At 43.7% G+C, this 24,557-nt stretch overlaps 1 protein-coding gene across 6 annotated transcripts in view; it reads left to right on the top strand.

Moving 5' to 3' along the window:
* The window catches only part of NAPEPLD (N-acyl phosphatidylethanolamine phospholipase D), a 53,824-nt gene that overhangs the window by 18,676 nt on the left and 10,591 nt on the right, over window positions 1-24,557 (top strand). For all 6 annotated transcript variants that reach the window (XM_072791454.1, XM_072791459.1, XM_072791458.1 and 3 more), the window contains exons 2-3: window positions 2,531-2,837; window positions 23,515-24,161. In XM_072791454.1, the coding sequence (XP_072647555.1) occupies window positions 2,544-2,837; window positions 23,515-24,161 (941 nt within the window). In that variant the 5' untranslated portion in view covers window positions 2,531-2,543. The remainder of the gene's footprint in view (window positions 1-2,530; window positions 2,838-23,514; window positions 24,162-24,557) is intronic.

Below are 24,557 nucleotides of genomic sequence, written 5' to 3'. Positions count from 1 at the left end.
ACCGGAGCCACAGAGCCACTCCAGGTACCCCTGGGCCTGAACTTAATTATATCCCAAGTAGGGCAATTCTTGGAGAAGAACTGAGGTAACTTACCCAGATTCTTTGCTTTCTGATGGAATTTAAAGAATTAAGATATATGGCCAGTTAGCAGGATTAGGGAAAAAAGAATTAGCATTTGGTGAGTGGCAAGCCCTTTATGTATGCTGTGTCATTTAATCCTTTGGACCCCCATGAGATAAGTAGGTATTTTACAGAGGAGAAAATTGAGGTCTTAGGATAGTTGTTATTTGCCTAAGATATAAAGCTTGTTAGGCTCTCGTAGCTATTAGGCTCTCCAGCAAACACCAATGGCTGAGCAACAGTGTGTGCTTTAGCTTTTGTTAGCTGTGGTTTCTTTTCTCAACACCAATTATTCTCCAGACCATAGACTATTTTACCGTAGACAGTTTGGAAAAATAGTTTTACTTCAGTGTATATGTTCATCCTAGTATTTGTATTCTTTCCTTTTCCCTCCTGGACAGTATTTCTATGGTAAACATCATTGCAGCCATAAAACTATTTGGCTTTCTGTTGTGTTTATTTTGTTAGGGTTATGAAGTGTATTATGTGTATGCATTGTATTTAAACTCTACAGAAAGCAAATGTTTGTGTAGTAGAATAGGAAAGAAATGAAGGGGATCCCTGGGTGGCTCAGCGGTTTAGCGCCTGCGTTCGGCGCAGGGTGTGATCCTGGAGTCCCGGGATCGAGTCCCACATCAGGCTCCCTGCATGAAGCCTGCTTCTCCCTCTGCCTGTGTCTCTGCCTGTCTCTCTCTCTCTCTCTCTCTCTCTCTCTCTCTGTCTCTCATGAATAAATAAATAAAATCTTTAAAAAAAAAAAGGAAAGAAATGAAATTTATGGCAGATAAAGGCATATTCTTTTAAGATTTATTTATCTAAGAAAGGAGAGAGCACATGTGTGAGCAAGGGGTAGGGCAGAGGGATAGAAAGAGAGAAAAAAATCCTCAAGCAGATTCCCTGCTGAGCAGGGAGCCCCACTTGGGGCTGGATCTCTTGACCCTGAGATCTTGACCTGAATCAAAATCAAGAGTCAGTTGCTTAACTGAGCCATCCAGATGCCCTGATAAATGCATATTATTTTTTTTCTTTTTAAAAGATTTATTATATATTTGAGAAAGAATGACGTGCACGCACATACATGGGCTGGGGGTGAAGGCTCAAGGGAGAGAATCTCAAGCAGACCCCTGCTGAGCATGGAGCCTGAGAGGCAGGGCTCAGTCTCATGACCCTGAGATCATGATCTGAGCTGAAATCAAAAGCCGAATGTTTAACTGGCTGAGCCACCCTCCTGCCCCTGGATAAATGTATGTTCTTAATATATTATCACTTTTATATATCTGGAGTACCTACATAGTTAAAAATCAAAGATTTTGGGACATGTGGGTAGCTCAGTGGTTGAGTGTCTGCTTTTGGTTCAGGTTGTGATCCTGGGGTACTGGGATCAAGTCCTGCATCGGGTTCCTCGCAGGGAGCCTGCTTCTTCCTCTGCCTATGTCTCTGCCCCCCCCCCCCCCTCTCTCGAATAAATAAATCAAGGATTTTGGTTCTTTGAGTTAAGTGGTGGTGGTGGTGGTGGGAATAATGTCAACAGCAACAGCTAACATTTGTTGAGCTCTTACCATTTGTGTGTGTGGTTACATATATATATAAAATATATGCTTGTTTCTAATTGCTTTATTTGTATTAGCTTTTTAAAACCTCCCAGTAGACCTCAGAGATTAGGTGGTTTTGTTATCTCTATTTTATGGATGAGGATATTGAGGCCCAGAGAGGTTAGGAAACTTACCCAAGGTAACTAGCTGGGATGCATACTGTACTGTCCCAGCAGTTCTGAACCTGAGTTAATTCAAATTTGCATTGTTAGCCACTTAAATACATTATTGAAATGTCTCTCCATTAACATTATCATCTCCTTTCCTGGGATCTGAACTCAGTGTGTTTTTTAGGGGAATTAGTAACAGATTATCTTCAAAGTAAAAATGGCTAGACCTAGTGGAGCTCTCTGTAAATCACTGGAAGTACTGGCTTATCCTCCAGGAACTCAGCCCTTCTCACTGTGTTTTTAACAATAATATTTTTAAAATTCAGGAATGAAAATATTACAAATTCAGGAAGGTGCTTTAATTGTGTAAGATCATGGAGATGGAAAATTTCATATGTTTAAAATGCTGCCTGGTGCATGGACATTGCTTTGGGTTACAGCAGATAAGGAACATTTAAAAGCTTTGGCAGGAGTAGGTAAAGCAAACATCTTTTCTATTTAGCAAGCAGTAATCCTGGATTACAAAATTGTATTTTGCAGGAAGGAAGTTCAAGCTGATAGAGATACACTGTTTTTAGAAGTTTGAGGAAATTTTTTATTGGCTAAGAAATAATACTCTGGATGCTGTTTCATACGTTTTCATGCCTTTATGTTGAAGTCAATATTTTTACCCTCCCTCTGTTTTTTTTTTTTTTTTTTTTTTTTAGTTCTGAAAAGGACATGGATGAAAATGAAAGCAACCAATCTCTGATGACAAGCAGCCAATATCCTAAAGAAGCAGTAAGGAAACGCCAAAATTCAGCACGGAGTTCTGTGGGAAGTGATTCTTCTAGGCTTTCCAGGAAAAGTTTCAAACTAGATTACAGACTAGAGGAAGATGTGACCAAATCAAAGAGAGGAAAGGATGGCAGATTTGTTAACCCGTGGCCAACTTGGAAGGATCTCTCCATCCCAAATGTTCTCCGATGGCTGATAATGGAAAAAAATCACAGTGGTGTTCCAAGCTCCAAAGAGGTAGCGTTTGGTTTTCTTGGGGGGCTCTGTGTTTACTCTATTATTACCTAATTTTGCAGTGAATTATGACACTCAAGTTAGTTAATTGAGCCCCCTTTATTTTTTTTAATTAAATTGAAATTTAAAAAAGATTTATTTATTTATTTATTTGGATTTATTTAACAGAGAATGAGAGAGAGAGAACACAACCAGGGGGAGAAGCAGACTCCCCACTGAGCAGGGAGCCTTATGTGGGGCTCGATCCCAGGACCCTGAGATCATGACCTGAGCCCAAGGCAGATGTCCAATCCACTGAACCACCCAGGTGCCCGAGCCCCCTTTATATGATAAGGCATAGGGGTAGGATCTGGGGAGAAAAAGTGAATACGGTGCCCTTGGGTTCATAATTTAGCAACAAAGTACACTTATGAATAACCAGCTTTGATCTGATGGCAGCCAGAGGTAGGAATAGAGCATTTTAGAAATATAGGAGAGGAAGCAATTGATTCTAACTGGCAGGGCTGGAGATGGCTTCCCAGAGGAGGTGATATGATATTTGAGCTGCGCCTAGAAAGATAAAACGTGTTTTGGCAGTGTTTTTCAGGTGGGTGATGGCATAGACAAGGTCAAGGAGGGGAGAAAGTGCATGACACTTACCATAAAGTAGGAACCTGATACGTGTTTGGAATATGAATTAAGGCTTTAAGCAATAAGGTTAAGACATTGCCCAGAGTGCTTGGCTTTTTTTTTTTCCCCCCCATCCTTGGATAAAGTTGCTGAAGCTGTACAAGAAATCTTCAGATAACCCTGCCAGACCTTTAAAAATTGGCAATAGGTCATTGACCTTTACATAGGTGAGTTTTACCTAGGATGCAACTTATTAATATTTGGCATGCAGTTTATTTTTTTTATTTCTAATTAATTAATTAATTAATTATTTTATTTATTTATTCATGAGAGATAGAGAGGCAGAGACACAGGTAGAGGGAGAAGCAGGCTCCATGCAGGGAGCCTGACGTGGGACTTGATCCCGTGTCTCCAGGATCACACCCTGGGCTGAAGGCAGGTGCTAAACTGCTGAGCCACCCAGGGAGGGATCCCATGGCATGCAGTTTATTAGATCGGTATGATTACATTTGGCAGGGGGTAGGTGGCTCCCAATTCAATTTTTTCTTCTGTCCTTTCTCCTTTCCTAATTTATTTCTATTCTCTACCGTCTATCTCCTTTGGCTTCTCTTTTTTACCAGGCCCTATCCTGTCAGGCTTTGTGGAGAGTGAGGAGAGAGGGAACTTGATGTTGGGAGTGGGTGATAGGATAAAAGAGTGCAGGCATCCTTGATGGTTTGAGCTGCAGGGGGGAAGGCAATAGGAGGTGGTGGTGGTGGTGGTGGTGGTGGGTGGTGGTGGATCATCCTTTACCTTGGTGTGTCTTTTTTTTTTAAGGATATGGGATTAAAAAGCCCCTGATATTATCACTTTGATGCTAAGGAATGTTCACACTATTAATCGTAGTTAACAGAATTGATTAATGGGAATAAAACTTTTCCAATACCTTGTTAGAATGAGGCAGGCCATTAATAGATAAAACTTAAAAAAACAAAAACAAACAAACAAACAAAAAAACCCCTAAAAAAAATAGATAAAACCTTACTACATGTTTCAACTTTGAGGATGGGAGGAACAAGAACCCTCCCCTCACCTTGTTTTTTCCTTCTGGAGAACGCCTGTGAACCTGAAAGTGAAGTGTAGTGGATAGGGCTGGAGGCCAAGATGGATAGTCTACTTGTTTGGGGTAAATTTTCTCCCTGTTTTTGTTTTTTAAAAATATTTTATTTATTTATTCATGAGAGACACACACAGAGAGAGGCAGAGGCACAAGCAGAGGGAGAAGCAGGCTACATGCAGGGAGCCCCATGCAGTACTCAATCCCGGGTCCCCCAGGATCACGCCCTGGGCTGAAGGTGGCGCTAAACTGCTGAGCCACCCAGGCTGCCCTCTCCCTGGTTTTTGAGCCATAGCTTCTAAAACTGCAGAAGTAAGCAATGGTAACTTTAGTTTTGTTTTCTTTCACATGGGAAGCGAGTGATCACATGAGGGCAGAAATACATCTGTGCATCCTAAGGATTTGGAGATATTCTGAAAACTGCATTGAACCTCTGAGAGCTTGCCAGGCTAGTGGTTCTGAAGCTCTTTTCAACCCTGGCTCCTTTTGAGAATCTGATGAAAGCTGTGGACCTTCTGCGGACATAAGCACATTGCCTTTTACGATAATTTCAGTGAGTTCAAGGGCCTCTCAACCCCTTCCAGTTGACTCATTCATTCACTCATTCATTCAGTTAGTATTTATTGAGCACCTGCCTTGTGCCAGGCACACAGTTCTAAGTGGTAGAGATAGAGCCATGAATGCAGAAGAAAGACACCGTGGCATTCTTAGACCTTTTGTTTAGTAGAAGAGAGAAACAAACAAATGGGTAAAATATGTGATCTCTTAAAACATGACTAGTGCTTTGGAAGAATGATAAAGCAGAGAAGGAAATTAGGTGATGGAGGTGGGAGCTGCATTCTTTAATGAAGTGTAAGCTTTTATTTATTTTTTAGGGCAAGAAGTTTTATTTTTATTTTATTTTTTTTAAAAGATTCATTTATTTTTGAGAGAGAGAAACTCAAGCAGACTCCACACTGAGTGTGGAGCCCCATGTGGGCCTCCATTTCATGACCCATGAGATCATGACCTGAGCTGAAACCAACCTGAGTGTCAACTGACTGTGCCACCCAGGTGCCAGGCAGATTTTTAAAGCTGAAGTTTACTTGACATGTAATATTAGTTTGAGGTGTATGACCTAGTGATCTGACAGTTAACACACGTTACTCAGGCTCACCATGATAAATGTAGTTACCCACTGTCTCTGCACAAAATTATACGATATTATTGATGATATTCCCCATACTGTACTTTTCAGTTCTGTGACTTATTTTAATTTTTTTGGGTGCGGGGAGTGTCAGAGGGAGTGAATCTCAAGCAGGCTCCACGCCACCCAGCGCGGAGCCAGACATGGGGCTCAGTCCCAAGACCCTGAGATCACAACCTGAGCTGAAATCAAGAGTCAGATGTTCAACTGACTGAGCCACCCAGGTGCTCCCCCAACCCCGTGACTTAATTTATTTTACAACTAGAAGTTTACTTATCAATCCGCTTCATCCATTTCACCCATTCTCCTACACACCACCCCTCTGGCAACTTCCAGTTTGTTCTCTGTATGTGTGAGTCTGTTTCTTTTTTAAATTTACTTGTTTTGTTTTTTAGATTTCTACATATAGGTGAAATCATATGACATTATCTTTCTCTGTCCAACTTATTTCACATGTGTAATACCCTCAAGGTTCATCCATGTTTTCACAAATGGCAAAAGCTCATTCTTTTTTATGGCAGAGTAATATTCCATGGTGTATACATACCAATCTCCTTCATCTATTCATCTTTTTTTTTTTTTAAGCCAGAGTTTATTCCTATTTAAAACTGTCCAAGAGTCTTTAAAATGTCCACATCCAGAAGGATTTCCAGGTTTAAGATGGCATCACAGTCAGGTGGTGGCTGCTGGTTCCTCTGTTTCTAAAGCCTCAGAAGGATCCTTTGAAAATTTTTCTTGTATGGAAGTTGATGTCTGGTTTGCTTCATACGTCAATCTGGTGAGAAAGAGAAGCACAATGTCAGTAATGGTCATTGTCATTGCAAGAGAAAAAGATGTATGACCTGAGAACAGAGCCATCCAAACATTGCCAAGTAACAATATCACTATTTGCAGCATAGAACAAATAGAAGCATATGCAGAATCTACTTGAAAACCCTTCTTTTTAAAAAATATTTTATTTATTTATTCATGAGAGACACAGACTGATAGAGAGAGAGGAAGAGACACAGGCAGAGGGAGAAGCAGGCTCCATGCAGGGAGCCCAATGTGGGACTTGATCCTGGGACTCCAGGATCACACCCTGGACCGAAGGCAGGTGCTAAACCGCTGAGCCACCCAGGGATCCCTGAAAACCCTTGAGTTAATTTTTGAAATCACATCCTCTGATTAGTAGCTCCAGAAGCTGAGGTCAGGATGTATCTTAGCTGGTATTAAATGCAATTCTTTTACAGCAGAAACCAGCAAACACCCTTCGATGAGATTATCCATTCATCTATTGATGAGACACTTAGGTTGCTTCCGTATCTTGCCTAGTGTAAATATAGTTGACCTTTGAATACAGATAAGATATAATATGTGCTCGGCCATTTATGTTATCAGTAAGGCTTCTGCTTAACAGCAGGCTATTACTAATTAAACTTTAGGACTGTCAAAAATAATGTTTTTTTTTTTTTTTTTAAGATTTTTATTTATTTATTCATGAGAGACACAGAGAGAGGCAGAGACACAGAAGGAGAAGCAGGCTCCATGCAGGGAGCCTGATGTGGGACTCCATCCCAGGTCTCCAGGGTCACACCCTGGGCCAAAGGTGGTGCTAAACCATTGAGCCACCCAGGCTGCCCAACACGTGGGTTTTTGACCGTGCAGGGGTCACTTTGTTCAAGGGCCAATTCCAATACTGCAGTAAATATAGGCGTGCACATGTATCTTTTTAAAGTGTTTTCATTTTCTTCAGATAAATACCCAGAAGTAGAATTACTGGGTTATAGGATATTTGTTTTTTTTTTTTTTTTTTTTTTTTTTAATTTTTTAGGGAACCTCTCTACTATTTCCCACTGTGGTTGCACCAATTTATAATCCTACCAGCAGTGCATAAGTTACCTTTCCTCCATATCCTTACCAGTGCTTGTTTCTGTCTTTTTGCTAGCCATTCTAACCAGGGTAAAGTGATGTATCTTATTGTGGTTTTGATTTGCATTTCTCTGATGATGAATGATGTTGAGTATCTTTTCATGTGTCTGTTGGTCATCTGCATGTTTTGTTTGGAAAAATGGTTATTCAGGTCCCCTGCCCATTTTTAAATTGGATTATTTGTTTTTTGCTGTTGGGTTGTATGGATTCTTTATTTTTTATTTTTTATTATTTTTTAAGATTTTAAAATTTATTTATCCATGAGAGAGGCAGAGACACAGGCAGAAAGAGAAGCAGGCTCCTTGCAGGGAGCCTGATGCAGGACTTGATCCCAGGACTCTGGGATCACAACCTGAGCTGAAGGCAGATGCTCAACTGCTGAGTCACCCAGGTGTCTCTCTTTATGTATTTTGGATGTTAACCCCTCATCAGGTAGTGATCATTTGCAAAGATCTTCTGTTCAGTAGGTTGCCTTTTTATTTTGTTGATTGTTTACTTTGCAATGCAAAAGCCCTTTAGTTTCATGTAGTCCCAATTGATTTAGTCTTGGAAGATTGTATGTTTCTAGGAATATATCCATTTCTTCTCGGTTGTCTAATTTGTTGGCATGAAATTTTTTGGTAGTAGACTCATATCCTTTGTATTTCCGTAGTGTCTGTTTTAACTTCTTTCTTTCTTTTTTTTTTTTTTTGAGTCCTCTTTTTTTTTTTTTTTTATTAATTCTGGCTCAAGATTTGTCAGTTTTGCTTATTTTTCACAATTTTCTTCTAGTTATGACTTCTTTCCACTTAAAGAATTCCCTTTAACGTTTCTTGGAAGACTGATTTAGTGGTGATGAACTCCTTCAACTTGTCTGTCTTGTAAACTCCATTCTCTCCTTTCATTCTGAATGATAACCTTGCAGGGTATAATATTCTTAGTTGTAGGGTTTTTTTTCTTTCAACTCTTGGAATATATGGTGCCACTCTCTTCTGGTCTGCAAAGTTTCTGAAAAATCATCTTATAGTCTTATGGCTTTACCTTGTATGTAACTGTTTGCTTTTACATTGTTGCTTTTAATATTCTCTATCTTTAATTTTTGCAATTTTAACTGTATGTGTCTTGGTGTGGAACTCCTTGTTTTCATCTTGTTTGGAGCTCTCTGTGCCTCATGGACTTGGATGTCTTTTTATTTCCGTAGGTTAGGGAAGTTTTCAGTTATTATTTCTTGAAATAAGTTTTCTGCCCCTTTTTGTCTTCTTCTGGGACCCCCTGTAATGCAAGTGTTATTACACTTGATGTTGTTACTTTTCTCTTTCATGTTCACTTAGTTGCTTTCCATGACCCTGTCTTCCAGATTATTGATCCATTCTTCTACATTCTTTAATCTGCTCTTGGCCCTTTAGTGTATTTTTTGAGTTACTGTATTTTTCAGCTCTGACTTGTTCTTTTTTTTTAATATTTTTAATCTCTTTGTTAACGTTCTCAGTCCATTCTCCTCTCTAGTCCAGTGAACATCTTTATGACCATTTGAACTCTTTATCAGGTAGATTGTTTATTAGCATTTATTTTGCTCTTTTTTTTTTTAATTTTGCTCTTTTTCTGGGATTTTGACTTATCATTTGAATTATATTCTTCTGTCTCTGCATTTTTGTCTGCCTCTCTGTGTTTGTGTCTTTTCTAGTAAGTGGCTCAGCTGTGTCTCCTGGTCTTGAAAGTAGCGGCCTTATGTAGAAGGTGTTCTGTGGTCCCCAGTAGTGCAGTAACCCCTGGTCACCAGAATCAGGCACTCCAGAGTGTTTCCTGTATGGGCTGTATATGCCCTCCTGTTGTGGTGGGGCTGCTGTGGCTCTGCGTGCACTGGTCAGTGGGGTCAGCCCTCAGCCTTGCTGTCTTCAGAGACTGGCTATGACTGTTGTGGGTGCATTGGTGGGCAGGGTTTGCCCCCTACACACTGACTGAGAGGCCTTGCTGTAGCCACTAGGGGCACGTGACTGCATGGAATTAGCAACCCCCTTCGGAGGGAAATGCTTTGGAGGGATGGTGGTTCAACCCCACTGGTTGAGGGGAGGCTGGTCTTGGCTGAGGCTGCCCACAGGTGTGGAAGGGTGATAGTGTCTTTGGTGGGGTGATGGTCCCAACTGGGTCTGCCCATAGGTATGGGACAGCAGTAGTCACTCTAGATGTATGGCTGGGTCTGATTGAGGCTACCTGCTGGTGTGGTTGGATGGGATCAGCATAGATGTGTTAGATGGGGTGGGTCTGCAGGGGAACAGATCTGTGGGGCAAGCAGTGCTGACAAGGTAGATGGAGAGGGTCAGATTTGTTTCCACAAGTGTCTGGCTAACTAGGCTGAAAGAAGGCAAGAAACATGGCACCCAGCAGCGCCTCCATTCCCAGAGAAAGCTCCTGCAGATCCTCGCTTCTCTGGCACATGTCCTAAAGTTAGTCAGCAAATCTGGCACTTTTCAAATTGCTGCTTCCATGGTGCATTGGGTGGCGTGATACAGTGTACCAGCCCTTTAAAAGTACAGACTCAGTTTCCTCTATCTCTGGCTGTCTTGGAGTTAAGCCCTGCTGCTTTTCAGAGTTCTTAGAGCTAGGCCTCTGATTTTCAAGGCCAGACGTGGAGACTCATCTTCCTGGTGCAGATCCCCAGGGCTGGGGGTGCCTGATTTGAAGCTTGACCCCTACTTCTCAAGGAGTGGCTTCTTGCCTGTGATCTCTCCCTTTTGTGGGTTGCTGCCATGCCAGGATTTTGGTTCCTTCTGGGTCTCTTCCTCTCCTGCCCTTCTTGATGTGGCCTTTTCTTTGTCCTTTGCTGTGGGAAATCTGCTCTGCCGGTCTCAGGCTATTTTCAGAGTGAGTTGCATTATATGTAGTTGTTGCCTTTGTGTATTTATGGGAGGAGGTGATCCTTGGATACTTTTATTCTGCTATCTTCTTTAGCCTTTTTATATTTTTTTTTTAAGATTTTATTTCTTCATGAGAGACACAGAGAGAGGCAGAGACATGGAGAAGCAGGCTCCTTGGGGGAGCCCGATGTGGGACTCCACCCTGGGACTCTGAGATCACACCCTGGGCTGAAGGCAGATGCTCAACTGCTGAGCCACCCAGGCATCACTAGCCTTTTTTTTTTTTTTTTTTTTTTTAATAGAAAATGTCAAAGGAGGGGCACCTGGGTGGCTCAGTCAGTTAAACATCTGACTCTTGATTTCATCTTGGGTCATGGTCTCAGGGTCATGGAATCGTACCCCATATGAGGCTCTGCTGAGTATGTAGCCTGCTTGAGATTCTCTTTCCCTATCCTCTGCCCATCCCTGCACCCCCTCCCACTGCCTATGCTCTTTCTCAAAAAAAAAAAAAAAATTAAAGGAGGTCTCAGTATGCACCACTTACATTCAGCTTCCTGTAACAGGAGAGAGAGAGAAGACATCTTTATCTTATTCCAATACATTTATTAGTTCTTTTTTAAATTTATTTTTATTTTTTATTTATTATTATTATTTTTTAAATATTTTATTTATTTATGAGAGACACAGAGAGAGGGAGAGAAAGAGAGAGAGAGAGGGGGCAAGACACAGGCAGAGGGAGAAGCAGGCTCCATGTAGGGAGCCCGATGTGAGACTCGATCCTGGGTCTCCAGGATCATGCCCTGGGCCGAAGGCGGCATTCAACTGCTAAGCCACCCAGGGATCCCAGTTCTTTTTTTTAAACCTGCACCTTATTTCCTCCTTGTTTCCAGTTAAAGCTAAGAACTAGGTCAAATACATATTGACTTCTTTTATTTTCATGTGTAACTCCATATTTAATCCCTTTAAATTGCCAAAATTATTAACTTTCATCAACTCCTAGATATGTTAGAGTTCTGCATTTTCCAGAAAAAAAAAAAATCATGTAGAGAACACTTACTTCAGATCATTGGGTGAATTCAGAATTTATTCAGATTTCTGGAAATTGTTTTTGTTAGACATGGGGGGGCTAAAGTTTAATAAAACTTCAAATTATTATTTTTGGAAGGAGACAGGGACAATATATACATAGGATTATAATTCCTATATATTATGCAGTTTATATCCGTATGGTAGATTATATTGATTTAGGTATGTACATATGACAGGGTTTTAGGAGGAAGATAAAGTACAAAAGGACAGGTCTGAGTACAACGAAAATTGGTCATCAGCAGAACTAAACAGTTTAGTTGGCTGGCCAGAAAACTGTTTCTTTCCTTGGACCGTTTGTGATATCTGCCTTGTCTGGGTCTTTATAGCAGCGTGCCCGCCAGTGCCTCCCAACAGGCTTTATGTTGTTCTGATGCTGTCATGGCTTTGTTCTGTTGGAGTCGGCTCAGTGACTTTGGTTGATGTTGTTGATCATCGTGACCAGGAGTCAGAAGAGACCATTGGAGCCCTCCAGAGAAGGAGGGAAGCAGAACCTCCTGAGGTGCCTTAGTTGGAGGAGGCTGTCCTCAGCCATCACTGCTGTGGAAGCGAGTGGGGACCAGTCAGATCCGAGTGTGAGGGAGACGTGGAGCTGAGGTAGCACGTCATGGGCTGGTAGGAAGAGAGGGACACCAGGAATCTGGAAACAAGGCTCAGGTTCAGATACCTCCTTGAGGATGTGGCTTGATCTCTATCACAAATCTTAAAGGTACTCGATTTTTTTTTTTTTTTTTTGGTCCCTAAAGTTAAGACAATGGAGGTTGCTAGAATTGTTTTAAGGTTCACATGATGCAAGACAGTGCTTTGAGGGGATCCCTGAGTGGCTCAGTGGTTTAGCGTCTGTCTTCAGCCCAGGGCGTGATCCTGGAGTCCCGGGATCGAGTTCTGCATCAGGCTCTCTGCATGGAGTCTGCTTCTCCCTCTGCCTGTGTCTCTGCCTGTCTCTTTGTCTCTCTCATGAATAAATAAAATCTTAAAAAAAAAAAAAATAAAATAATGTGTTTCTTGGGACGCCTGGCTGGCTCAGTGGTTGAGCACCTGCCTTCAGCCCAGGGCCTGATCCTGGAGACCCGGGATCGAGTCCCACATCGGGCTCCCTGCATGGAGCCTGCTTCTCCCTCTGCCTGTGTCTCTGCCTCTCTCTCTGTGTCTCTCATGAATAAATAAATAAAATCTAAAAAAAAAAAAAAAGTACTTTGAAAATATCACGCACTCTTCCGATGTATACTACTTGGAAGAATATTGTGGTGCCCTTTGAAAGAATGAAAAATAACAATTATATCTCTGCTGTGGTATGCCTAACAGGTTACTTTATTTAAAAAAACAACATGTACACAGTTTTTTAAAACTCCTAGTGCTAAAAGGCTTATCAAACAAATATGAGTCCTCTAACGAGCCCCTGTCACTTGTCCTCCTTCTCTGGAGGCTATGGCTTGCAGACCTTTGAGCTGTTTCCTCAGGAGCTTGCCTTCATCTTCATTTCTCTTAATCCATTGTAGTAAGAACACTTACCATGAGGTCTGTATTCCCGAATTTTTCAGTGTGCGGCACGTTACTGGTAAGCGTAGGCGCAGTGTGCAACATACCTCCAGGGCTGCTTCGTCCTGCTTGTCTGGAACGGTGGGCCTGGTTGTAGGAGCTGCACATTGCCCTCTCGCCCCAGCCCCTGGCAGCCGTCATTCCACTTGTTGATTCTGTGAATTTAACTGTTAGACCCCAACCTGTGGAACCATGCAGTGCTTCTGCATTCCTTTGTGTGCAGGGTCAAGTTTCCCTCCCGCCTACTGCCCCATCCCTCCCCTGTGGGTCGACTTGGCCTCCCCCTTTGCTGTATGCACTGCTGGGACTATCACTGGTTTTCATTGATGAACCAAGCAATGTACCGTGGCCATGTCGCCTTTCTTTTTTTTTTTTTTTCTTTTTTTAAGATTTTATTTTATTTATTCATGAGAGAGAGAGAGAGGGAGGTAGAAACACAGGCAGAGGGAGAAGCAGGCTCCATGCAGGGAGCCCGACGGGGGCCTCGATCCCAGGTCTCCAGGATCACATCTTGGGCTGAAGGCAGGCACTAAACCGCTGAGCCACCCGGGCTGCCCATGTCTTCTTTCTTACATGCCCCCACGCTCCCCCCGCCTGCTGAGGTTAGCAATACCTTATTTTTTCATTTGCTTAACTTCGTATGTAATAGTAACTAATCATTCCCCCCCATTCCTTTTTCAACTGCTTTCCTGAGGAAAGACTCTAAGCTGGTTTCTCGGCACCGGGTTCTTTCTGGGCTGACAGCCCTCCCATTTCCCTGCATGTTTCCATTCTGGAGTCTTCCTTCACCACCATCCTTACCCCTTTGCTTCCTTAGTGCTGTTTACTGCACCCCACTTTTTCCTCTTTCTTGGCTGTGTTCTCATTTTGGTGGAGCACATTCCTAATCCACTTCTTGAGAAAAGGGTACATGGAAAGTCAGTTTTCTGATAACTTACTTATCTGAAATGTCTTTTTTTTTTTTTAATTTTTATTTATTTATGATAGTCACACAGAGAGAGAGAGAGAAAGGCAGAGACACAGGCAGAGGGAGAAGCAGGCTCCATGCACCGGGAGCCCGACGTGGGATTCGATCCCAGGTCTCCAGGATCACGCCCTGGGCCAAAGGCAGGCGCCAAACTGCTGCGCCACCCAGGGATCCCTGAAATGTCTTTATTATCATTTTTTTGGCCTTTTAAAAACTTTGGTTGACCCACAATATTGTATTGGTTTCAGGTGTGCAACATAGTGATTTGACAACCTATATCTTGTGCTACACTCACCACAATTGTACCATCTGCTACCGTAATGCTGTCACTGTATCATTGACCATATTCCCTACATTGCATCCTTTTTTTCCTGTGACTTCTTCATTCCATAAGCCTGAATCTCCCAGTCCCCTGCCTCCATTTTGCTTATCCTCCCAACCCCCACCCCTCCAGCAACCATCGGCATGTTCTCTATAGTAGGGTCTGTTTCTTCTTTTTGTTTGTTTATTCCTTTGTTTTTAGATTCTACACGTAAAGAAATCATGTGATATTTGTCTTTCTCCGTCTGACTTACTTCCCTTAACATAATACCCCCGAGGTCCATTCTTGTGGTTGTGAGTGACAAGATCTCCTTCTTTTTTAGGCTGATTATACATTCTACGTTTTCTTTGTCCATTCATTTAGCAGTGAACATTTAAAGTTGCTTCCATGTATTTGCTATTATAAATAATGCTGCAGTGAACGTAGGGGGTACGTATATCTTTTCACATTCATGTTTTCATTCTCTTTGGATACATACCCAATGGTGGAATTACTAGGTTTTTTGAAACTTCTGTTTTTAGTTTTTTAGACACTATTGTCCATGGTGGCTGCACCAATATACATTGCCGCCAACAGTGTATGAGGATCTCCTTTTTCCATATCCTTGTCAGCATTTGTTATTGGTCTTTTTCATTTTCACTATTCTGACAGGTGTAGGTGATATCTCATTGTGGTTTGTTTTGCATTTCCCTGATCATTATGTTGAGGATCTTTTCATGTGTCTGCTGGCATCTGTATGTCCTTGGAAAAACATCTATTCAGGCTCCCTGCCTAATATTTTTCTTTGGATTATTTGTTTTCTTGGTATTGAGTTTTATAAGTACTTTATGTATTTTGGATACATCATTTGCAAATATCTTTCTTTTCCCATTCATTAGGTTGCCATTTCATTTTGTTGCTTGTTTCCTTCACTGTGCAAAAGCCTTTTATTTTGGTTTAGTCCCAATAGTTTAATTTTGCTTTCCTTTCCCTTGCCTGAGGAGATGCATCTAGAAAACTCTGCTAAGGCAGCATGTCTAAGAGATGATTGCCTATGTTTTCTTCTAGGAGTTAAATGATTTCAGGTCTCACATTTAGGTCTTTAATCCATTTTGAATTTACTTTTTTTTTTTTTAAGATTTTATTTATTCATGAGAGACACACAGAGAGAGAGAGAGACAGAGACACAGGCAGAGGGAGAAACAGGCTCCTTATGGGGAGCCTGATGCAGGACTCAATCCCAGGCCCTGGGGATCACAACCTGAGCCAAAGGGAGATGCTCAACCACTGAGCCCCCCAGGTGCCCCAGTTTTCTTTTTTTGTAGTATGTTTGGTTTTGGTATCAGGGTAATGCTGGCCTCATAGAATGGAAGCTTGGAAGCTTTTCTTCTGTTTTTGCAGTAGTTTGAGTATGATGTTAACTCTACTTTAAATGTTTGGTAGAATTCAGGTGTGAATTCATATGGTCCTGGACTTTTGTTTGTTAGGAATTTTTTGGTTACCAGTTCAGTTTTGTTACCAGTAATTGGTCTATTCAGATTTTCTATTGCTTCCTGAGATCAGTTTTGGAAGATTCTACGTTTGCAGGAATTTATTTCTTCTAGGTTGTCCAATTTGTCAGCATTTAATTTTTTGTAGTTTTCTCTTTATATAATCCTTTTATTTATTTCCTTCTTTTCTTTCTTTTTTTTTTTTTTTTAAAAGGATCCCGGGACTCATGGGATCACGACCCAAGTCAAAAGCAGATGCTCAACCACTGAGCCACAAAGGTGCCCTTTTTGTTCTCATCGAGTTCCTCTATTCTTCTCTCCAGTTCAGTGAACATCTTTAGAGTCATTATTTAGTCTTTATCAGGCATATTGCATATTTCTTTCATTTAGATCTTTTTCTGAAGTTTTATTTGAACATGTTCTTTCATTTGGAGCACATTACTGACGTCTCCCCATTTTGCTTGACGTTCTATGTTTGTTTCTAGGAATTAGGCAAAATAGTTACTTCTAAATTTGAAGGAATGGCATTTGTATGGTTGTCCTCTGGGTAGACTATGTGTTTGGTGACTTTGGCTAGCTGGAGATGTAACTAGCATGGGCTGGGGGTTCTGGGACACTCTGTGCTGGGGTTGCCATGGGATAGTGGGCTCAGGGCGCAGTGAGGTGGTAGGCTGGCTAGGGAGCCCAGACCCTGCTCCAGTCCATGCTATTAAGGTAGAATATAAACTGTGGTGCTGGGCAGCCCCTCTGACCTGGGGGAGAGTGCCAGCAGCTCCCCTACCATTTGTCAGGGTTCTAGGGCTAGTTTTTCTGTATTCCAGTTCTTTTATTTATTTATTTTTAAAGATTTTATTATTTATTTATTCACAAGAGACACTGAGGCAGAGACAGAGGTGAGGAAGAAGCAGGCTTCCTGTGGGGAGCCTGATGCAGGACTTGATCCCAGGACCCCGGGATCACCCCTTGGGGTCTGTCTTCTCTTATGTGGAAGCTGTTGGGTCAGCCCTCAGTTCTTCAGGAGGAATTACTCTAAATTCCTATAGTCACCATCTTGGATTGGAACCGTGTTTATGTTCTCATTCTTACTGGTTAGTGTGGGTATAGAATTGTTATTTGGAAATAGTTTTCCCTCAGAATTTCAGAGCATTACCTCCATGATCTTCTTTTTAGTATTGCTGTGGAGAAGTTCAGAGCCATTCTCAGTCCTTTGTGTGATATGTATGTATTAACACTGTAGAAGCTTTGAAAATATCTTTTTTGAAATTTCTCCCGTGATGTGTTATATTTGTTGGTTATGCTCAGTGCTTTGTGGGCCCTTTAGAAAATGTGGAAAATCTGGGATACTTGGGTGGCTCAGCAGTTGAGCCTCTGCCTTTGACTCAGAGTGTGATCCCAGGATCAGGGATCAAGTGCCGCATCAGGCTCCCTACAGGAAGCCTGCTTCTCCCTCTGCCTGTGTGTCTGCCTCTCTCTCTGTGTCTCTCATGAATAAATAAAATATTTAAAAGAAAAGAAAATGTGGAAAATCTGTTTCTTCCAGTTCTGGGAAATTTTGAGTATTTCTTTGAAATTTTCCTTTCCTGGGAGAGGAGAAAAAAAAAAAAAAAAGAAATTTTCCTTTCCTCATCCTTTCAGTTTCTAAAGCAACTACCAATTATATTTTGGATCATCTAGGTCAGTCTTATGTAATTTTCAATTTTTCCTGTATTTCATTGTTTTTCTTTTTTCTTTTTACATTCTGACAGATTGAGGAAATCTGTTTCATTTTCATTTTATTTTAAATTTTTAAGATTTTGTGTGTTTATTTGAGAGAGAGAGAGAGAGAGAGTGCATGCAAGCTCAAGGAGGGAGGGGGGGAGGGAGAAGCTGACTCCCCACTGAGCAAAGAGCCCAATGCGGAGCTCTGTCCCAGGACCCTGAGATCATGAGCCACTGAGCCACCCTGGTGCCCCTATTTGTTTCATTTTTAAATACTTCAGCATGTGTCTCAGAGTTTTAAGAGGTGGATGAAATGTCACAATATGAAAATTGTTTTTTAAAAAATAGATTTAAAAAAACCCAACCACTTCAGTTGGTTAAGTGTCTGACTTTGAATTTTGGCTCAGGCCATGATCTCAGGGTCAGGCTCTGTGTGGGGTGTGGAGCCTGCTTAGGATTCTCTTTCCTTTTCCCTCTGCCTCTCCCTGCTCACTCTCTCTTTCTTTAAAAAAAAAAAAAGAAAAAGGGAAGGAAGGAAGAAAGGTAGGTAAGAAGGTAGGAAGGTAGCTTCAGGATATTAGCCATGCACAGAAATAGGGCTGTGACTAAAGACAGGATAATGTTAATAGTGGCTATAATCTCTGCAGACTGATGTAATGGATGGCTACTCTTCTTATCTTTATATTTTCCTGTATTTTGCAAATATTTTATGAAGGGTATTTTATAATCAAGGAGAAGTTTAAAAATATTAAGCCATTTTGATAGATCTGGTATTCATAATACAGATAGCATGGCAAAAATATAAAACATTAGCATCAATAATTGATTGCATTGGAAGTATTTGGGTAACGGCTCAGTCTCTATTCAATGTTAACATAATATCATCAAAATAAATATGAAAAAGAAAAATCTCTTTTAAATCTGAGTTGCAACGTATACTTTCAGTTGGAAGAAAAGGCTTAACTCCAGTCTTAAAATGTGATTTTATTTTTTAAAGAAAACATGATTTTAGCAGATTTGTATCAAATCTTTCTCTTCTGTCTACTACACACACATATGCTTAAAATAGTATTAATAAGAGCACAGGTTTCACTTTTTTAAAGTTAATGACATTTATGCCATGGAAACAGTTATGGTTTAATGAAAAGGTAAGGTCTTTAGAGCCAGGAAGACCTGTGATAATGCACATACTTGCTGTGTGACCTCGGCGAGTTTCTTAGTGACCGCCCTCCCCCCCCCGGCCCCCCCCCGCATCTGGGTATCTGTAAAACGGCGGTGACATCTGCTTCCATATACAGCATCTGGCAAAGAATAGTGGTTGAATGCACATTAGGATTTTCTTCCTTTCCCCAAGCAAACTAAACATTAACTAGTGTCCTGGTTAATTATGGGCCTAGGGATTTTCCCGTTTGCAGCTTTAAAAGAGGAAGGCCAGCCAAGAAAAGTCCTTACCTAGTAAAGAAGATGCCAAGTGCTTGGTTTCTTCAAATAAACAATTTCTCTACCTCCAATTTACATGCTTTTAAAAAATTTTATTTATTTTTTTTAAGGATTTTATTTTTTTAAGTAACCTCTGCACCCAACATGGAGTTCAAACTTACGACCTTGAGATTGAGTCACATGCTCCATTGACTGAGCCAGCCAGGCGCCCCACTACATGGTTTTTTAAACTCTGATGATCAGGATCAAAAAGACAAATATTTTTTGGAATCTCAGTTGTAGACTCTCTTTCTTTGAGTTTTATGGGACAGTGGTGTTAGGGATCAGATTCTTTCAAATAAGGTGCATTTTTGTAATCGGCTTAGAAACACAGTGTGCAGAAGGAAACATGAAGGTGTGATTGCTTAGGTTCACATGTCAGGACTTGGCCTTTTTTGAAAAAAAAAAAAAAAGGGCTTTGTTAAGTTGTAATTCACATGCTCTACAGCTGACCTGTTTTAAATGTACAGTTCAGTGGTTTTTGGTACATTCAGGGTTGTGCAACCATTCCCACATCTAATACATTTTTACTAACCCAAAAAGAAACCCAGTGTCCTTAGTCATCAGCCCCCGATTCTCTCGCCCTTCCCGATTATCTCGCCCTTCTCCAGCCCCTGGAAATCACTGATCTGTCTTTTGTCTCTATGGACCTGACTGCTGTGGACACTTCACATAAACAGAACCATACTGGCTGTGGCCCTTGGTGACTGGCTTCTGTCAGTGCTTTACTTGGTTAATTCTCTGTTTCGATAGCAGGTGAGGCTGCCAGAGGCTCTTGCTACAGGTTTCCTTCCCTCCCAGCAGTCTGCAGATAATGCAAGATAGCGAACTCCAAATGGCTTTTGAACTTACAGCCAAAAGAAAGTGCAGCACTGTTTTCAGGGAATTTTGTTAACAGATATTTTGATGCACTGTTTATTTTATTTTTTTTATTTATTCATGATAGTCACACAGAGAGAGAGAGAGAGAGAGGCAGAGACACAGGCAGAGGGAGAAGCAGGCTCCATGCACCGGGAGCCCGACGTGGGATCCGATCCCGGGTCTCCAGGATCGCGCCCCGGGCCAAAAGCAGGCGCCAAACCGCTGCGCCACCCAGGGATCCCTGATGCACTGTTTAAACATGATGCTGCTTAAGATTTTTAAAATGGTTTTAATAAGATAATCCAAGCCCCACATATTCAAAAAATACCATTTGGTGTTCTGACTTATTTATATTCCCATGAAACGATCACCACAGTCAGGATAATGTACATTAGCTGTCATCTCCAAAAGTTTCCTTGTGTCTCCTCTGGGCTGTTAACTTGTTTTTGAAAAAATACGTATTAAATGAGATAATATTTAGGAGTCAGTGGTGAGAGGCAGTATGTGTGAAGGCTAGCTGGGGTGACCTCGTGTGTATGTCATCACGGTTTTCTCCTCTGTTAAATGAACATAGTTAATAGGAGTTACCTGCAGTGTTATGGTTGGTACTGGATTAATCTTTTTTTTTTTTTTTTTTTAAGATTTTATTTGAGAGAGAAAGAGAGAAAGCATGAGCAGTGGGGAAGGCAGAAGAATAGGGAGAGGGAGAAGCAGATTCCCCACTGAGCGGGGAGCCCGATGTGGGGCTTGATCCCAGGACCCCTGAGATCATGCCTGAGTGGAAGGCAGATGCTTAACTGACTGGGGCACCTAGGCCCCCTCTGGTTGGTACCAGCTTAAACATTATTTTTGAAGAATAGTTAGTGTGGTATTTAGCACTCCATAAATGATAGCTCTTGTCAGTGTTATCTTGTGTCAAGGATGCTTGACATCCTTGATTCATCATCATCAGCATCACTATCAGGTGCCTAGCATGAGGCCTGTAATATGTGGCAGCTTCCCAGGTGATATTCATTCCCTCCCTGTTTCTTCCTTCATTTTTGAAAAGGTCACCACATGACATTCATTATTCTACCAACTTTGAGAACTGATTTGAAAAATTTACACTCCTTTATCTTACAAGTTTCATCGAACACATGATGTGTTCATCACTGCCCTGTGCGTTGGGTACTGTGGGTGGTTCCAAGTTGAGTAGGTCACGAGACACATCCTGTTTACCACAGTTTGGGCAGGATGTCCACGGAAGGTGCACGAACAAAGTGGCAGGGACTGTGGGTGCTGGAGTGATCGTCCCTGTCTATGGAGACTCAGTCTCGGCCCTGTGAAGGGTACACAGATTAAGTTCTTTTTTTTTTTTTTTTTTTTTTTTTTTTCAGATTAAGTTCTCAAAGGGATTAGAGGCAAGGCATTGTAACCTGAGAAACGGGATCAGTATTGTGCGGGGCTCTCGAGCGGTCCCGGTGTAGATGGGACACAGGCCTGCAGGAGTTGGGTGAAACAGCTGGAAAGGAAGACTGGGGGTTCCACGGGTCGGCTTCCTCCTGGGCTGAGGAGGGGAGATGGGTTTTGTCAATCGGTAGAGAGTCTGTCCCAGGGAGAGAGCTATACTTAAGTAGACTCTTTCTGAAGTGGCTCTTGTGTACAGATTGAGTGTGACAGGTGAGCAATCAGGGAGGACTTCAAAGTGTCTGGATAGTATTCAGGATCTAAACTAGATTTATGGCTATGAGAAAAGAAACCAAGTAAAAACGTTGAGTTGGTGCCTGACCAGTTGTCCAGGTTGCGGTTTCTTTCCCCATCTGGAATACTTACACAGTGCCTACAGCACGACAGCCGCTCCTTCTCCGGTCCCCGCAACAATGAAGTGTGAGTACAGTTGTGTCCATTTTTCAGGTGAGGAAACTAAGGTGTAGAGGGGCTAAGAGGCGGCTTTGCTGTCCTCCACCTCTGCTGCTCCTGCTCTTCCCCGGTCGCAGCCCTTGTCCCACTCAGACCATCTGTGACCTCTTGGCTCTCCTCCACCAGCGTCTCCCCACACTTGCTCTGACTGCTGTCTCCGTTGGTCATCTGTCATCTGGGCAGCTGTTGTCACCCATTCTAGGTCATCATTTACACTCCAGAGGGGTTTTTCTCTAAACCTTACTTGGGACAAGTCTTTTTTTTTTTTTTTTGTTCTTCCTGATTCATTTGTTAGTGAGTGTGTATGTGCACATCAGGGGAGAGCAGAGGAAGAGAATCTCAAGCAGACTCCCTGCTAAGCACGAGTCAGATGCGGGGCGCAATCTCACGACCCTGAGATCATGACCAGAGCCAGAATCAGGAGTTGGGTGCCTAACTGACGGAGCCACCCAGACGGGTCTCTCCCCCATCGAATCCCCCTTTAGAATGCTTCCTGTCTCTGGGTGGACTACGGCATTCTTACTGTGTTCTGATCCTTTACAGATTGTCCCCTGTCCCCAAACGCCATGTTCCCGCTTGGCTCCGTGCCTTTGCTTGGGCATTTTCTGCACCTAAAACGACCTCCTCCCTTTTTTCTGGCATCATGAACTTCTCATCAGTTGTTCTGCAGCTCACACAGGCTCCTGTGTCTGATGCTTTTGGCGCCTGGGCCCTTCATTCCTTCTCATTGGCTGTCGCACATCTTGTATGTTCCCTAATTATCCGATGCCACACTCCCTCTGCATTGATTTGCAGCAGCTTACAAACATACATAGGGGAGTCAAAACCCGGCGGATGAACGTAGGAGAGAAGTGCACCGTCAGTGTAGAGAAATACAGGCACGATCAAAGTCGGTGGAGCAAGTCTTGAACACACGTCCCGTCCGTGCGGGGCCGGGCGCGAAGCACCTTGCCCGGAGGGACCCTGGGCGCCCTAGAGCGTTAGTGTCAGAGCGAATGGGTTAGACCGGGGTCCTACGGGGCAGCCCGGGGCGGGGGGGGGGCAGAGGTTTAGGGCCGCCTTCCGCCCTGGGCGTGACCCTGGGGACCCGGGATCCGGATCGGGTCCTGCGTCGGGCTCCCTGCATGGAGCCTGCTTCTGCCTCTGCCTGTGTCTCTGCCTCTCTCTCTCTCTGTGTCTCTCATGAATGAATAAAATCTTAATAAAAAAAAAGAAGGCAACGGTTTTCTAAGCGCCAGGACTGACCCTGAGGCAGACGTGCTGCTTGATCCCGCCACCGCGGAGCGTGAAGGCCCCCGGAGGCAGCAGTCGGGCTGCTGTGCCGCGGGGACTGCGGTCGCCCCACCCGCCGCGGCCCGGGGAGCGCCCTCGGGGACCCCGCGGCTCCCTGTCGGTCCCAGGGTCCCAGTCGGAGGGGCTGCACATCTTCCCGAGGCCGCGGGGTGGGGCTGGGGGCGGGGGTGCTTTGCCGCGGGCCGAGGGAGGAGCAAGCCGGGCCCAGGCGCACGTGTCACTCACTCGGCCTCCGCTCCGCTTCCCCGGGCAGCACGTGCGCGCTCACGTGCCAAGCAGAACAGCGCGTGTCCTGCACGAGGTCCGGGCTCCCACCGCCCTCCTCCCCCACGCCACCCCTCTGCCCCCTTCCCCCCCTGCTCTCCCTCCTCCCCCGACCCCTGCCCCCCCCCACCCCCCGACACCGCCTTTCTTCGTCTCTCCCGCCGCAGGAACTGGACAAGGAGCTCCCGGTGCTGCGGCCCTACTTCGTCGACCGCCCCGAGGCCGCGGGGGTGAGCGGGGCGGGCCTGCGGGTCACGTGGCTGGGCCACGCCACGGTCCTGGTGGAGATGGACGGGCTGGTGCTCCTCACCGACCCGGTGTTCAGCCCGCGCGCCTCCCCGTGGCAGCGCGTGGGGCCGCGGCGCTTCCGGCGGGCGCCCTGCTCGGTGGCCGAGCTGCCCGCGGTGCACGCCGTCGTCCTCAGCCACAACCACTACGACCACCTGGACTGCGGCTCGGTGCGCGCGCTCAACGAGCGCTTCGGGCCCGAGCTCCGCTGGTTTGTGCCCCTGGGCCTCCTGGACTGGATGCAGAAGTGCGGCTGCGAGAACGTGATCGAGCTGGACTGGTGGGAGGAGAACTGCGTGCCCGGGCACGACAGCGTCACCTTCGTCTTTACGCCCGCCCAGCACTGGTGCAAGAGGACCCTCCTGGACGACAACAGGGTTCTGTGGGGCAGCTGGGCCGTCCTGGGGCCTTGGAGCCGCTTCTTTTTCGCCGGAGACACTGGCTACTGCTCAGCTTTCGAAGAGATAGGAAGGAGGTTTGGCCCTTTTGACCTGGCAGCTATTCCCATCGGAGCGTACGAACCGAGGTGTGTAGACGTGGCTCCGGAGCTCTAAAGCACTTGCGAGCTGGGGATGTCCTGTGAGGTCATCTGTGACTTTTTTTTTTTTTTTTTAAGATTTTTTATTTATTAGAGACACAGAGAGAGAGAGAGGCAGAGACACAGGCAGAGGGAGAAGTAGGCTCCATGCAGGGAGCCCGACGTGGGACTTGATCCCGAGACCCCGGGGTCACGACCTGGGCCCAAGGCGGCGCTAAACCGCTGGGCCACCCGGGCTGCCCTCAGTGGATATTCTTAATATATTAAAGCATCTTACTTGTAATTATGAAATTTTTTCCTGTGTCACAATATATAAAGATCATATATATAGTGATGATCTAATGTGTACAGGTTACGCAAATCCCTCACAGAATTCCCCTTTGC

The sequence above is a fragment of the Canis lupus genome, chromosome 21 (assembly GCF_048164855.1).
Source record: "Canis lupus baileyi chromosome 21, mCanLup2.hap1, whole genome shotgun sequence".
NCBI classification, from domain to species: Eukaryota; Metazoa; Chordata; class Mammalia; order Carnivora; family Canidae; genus Canis; species Canis lupus.
The sequence above is the reverse complement of the archived record's forward strand: the minus strand, read 5'-3'. Positions and strand labels throughout refer to the sequence as shown.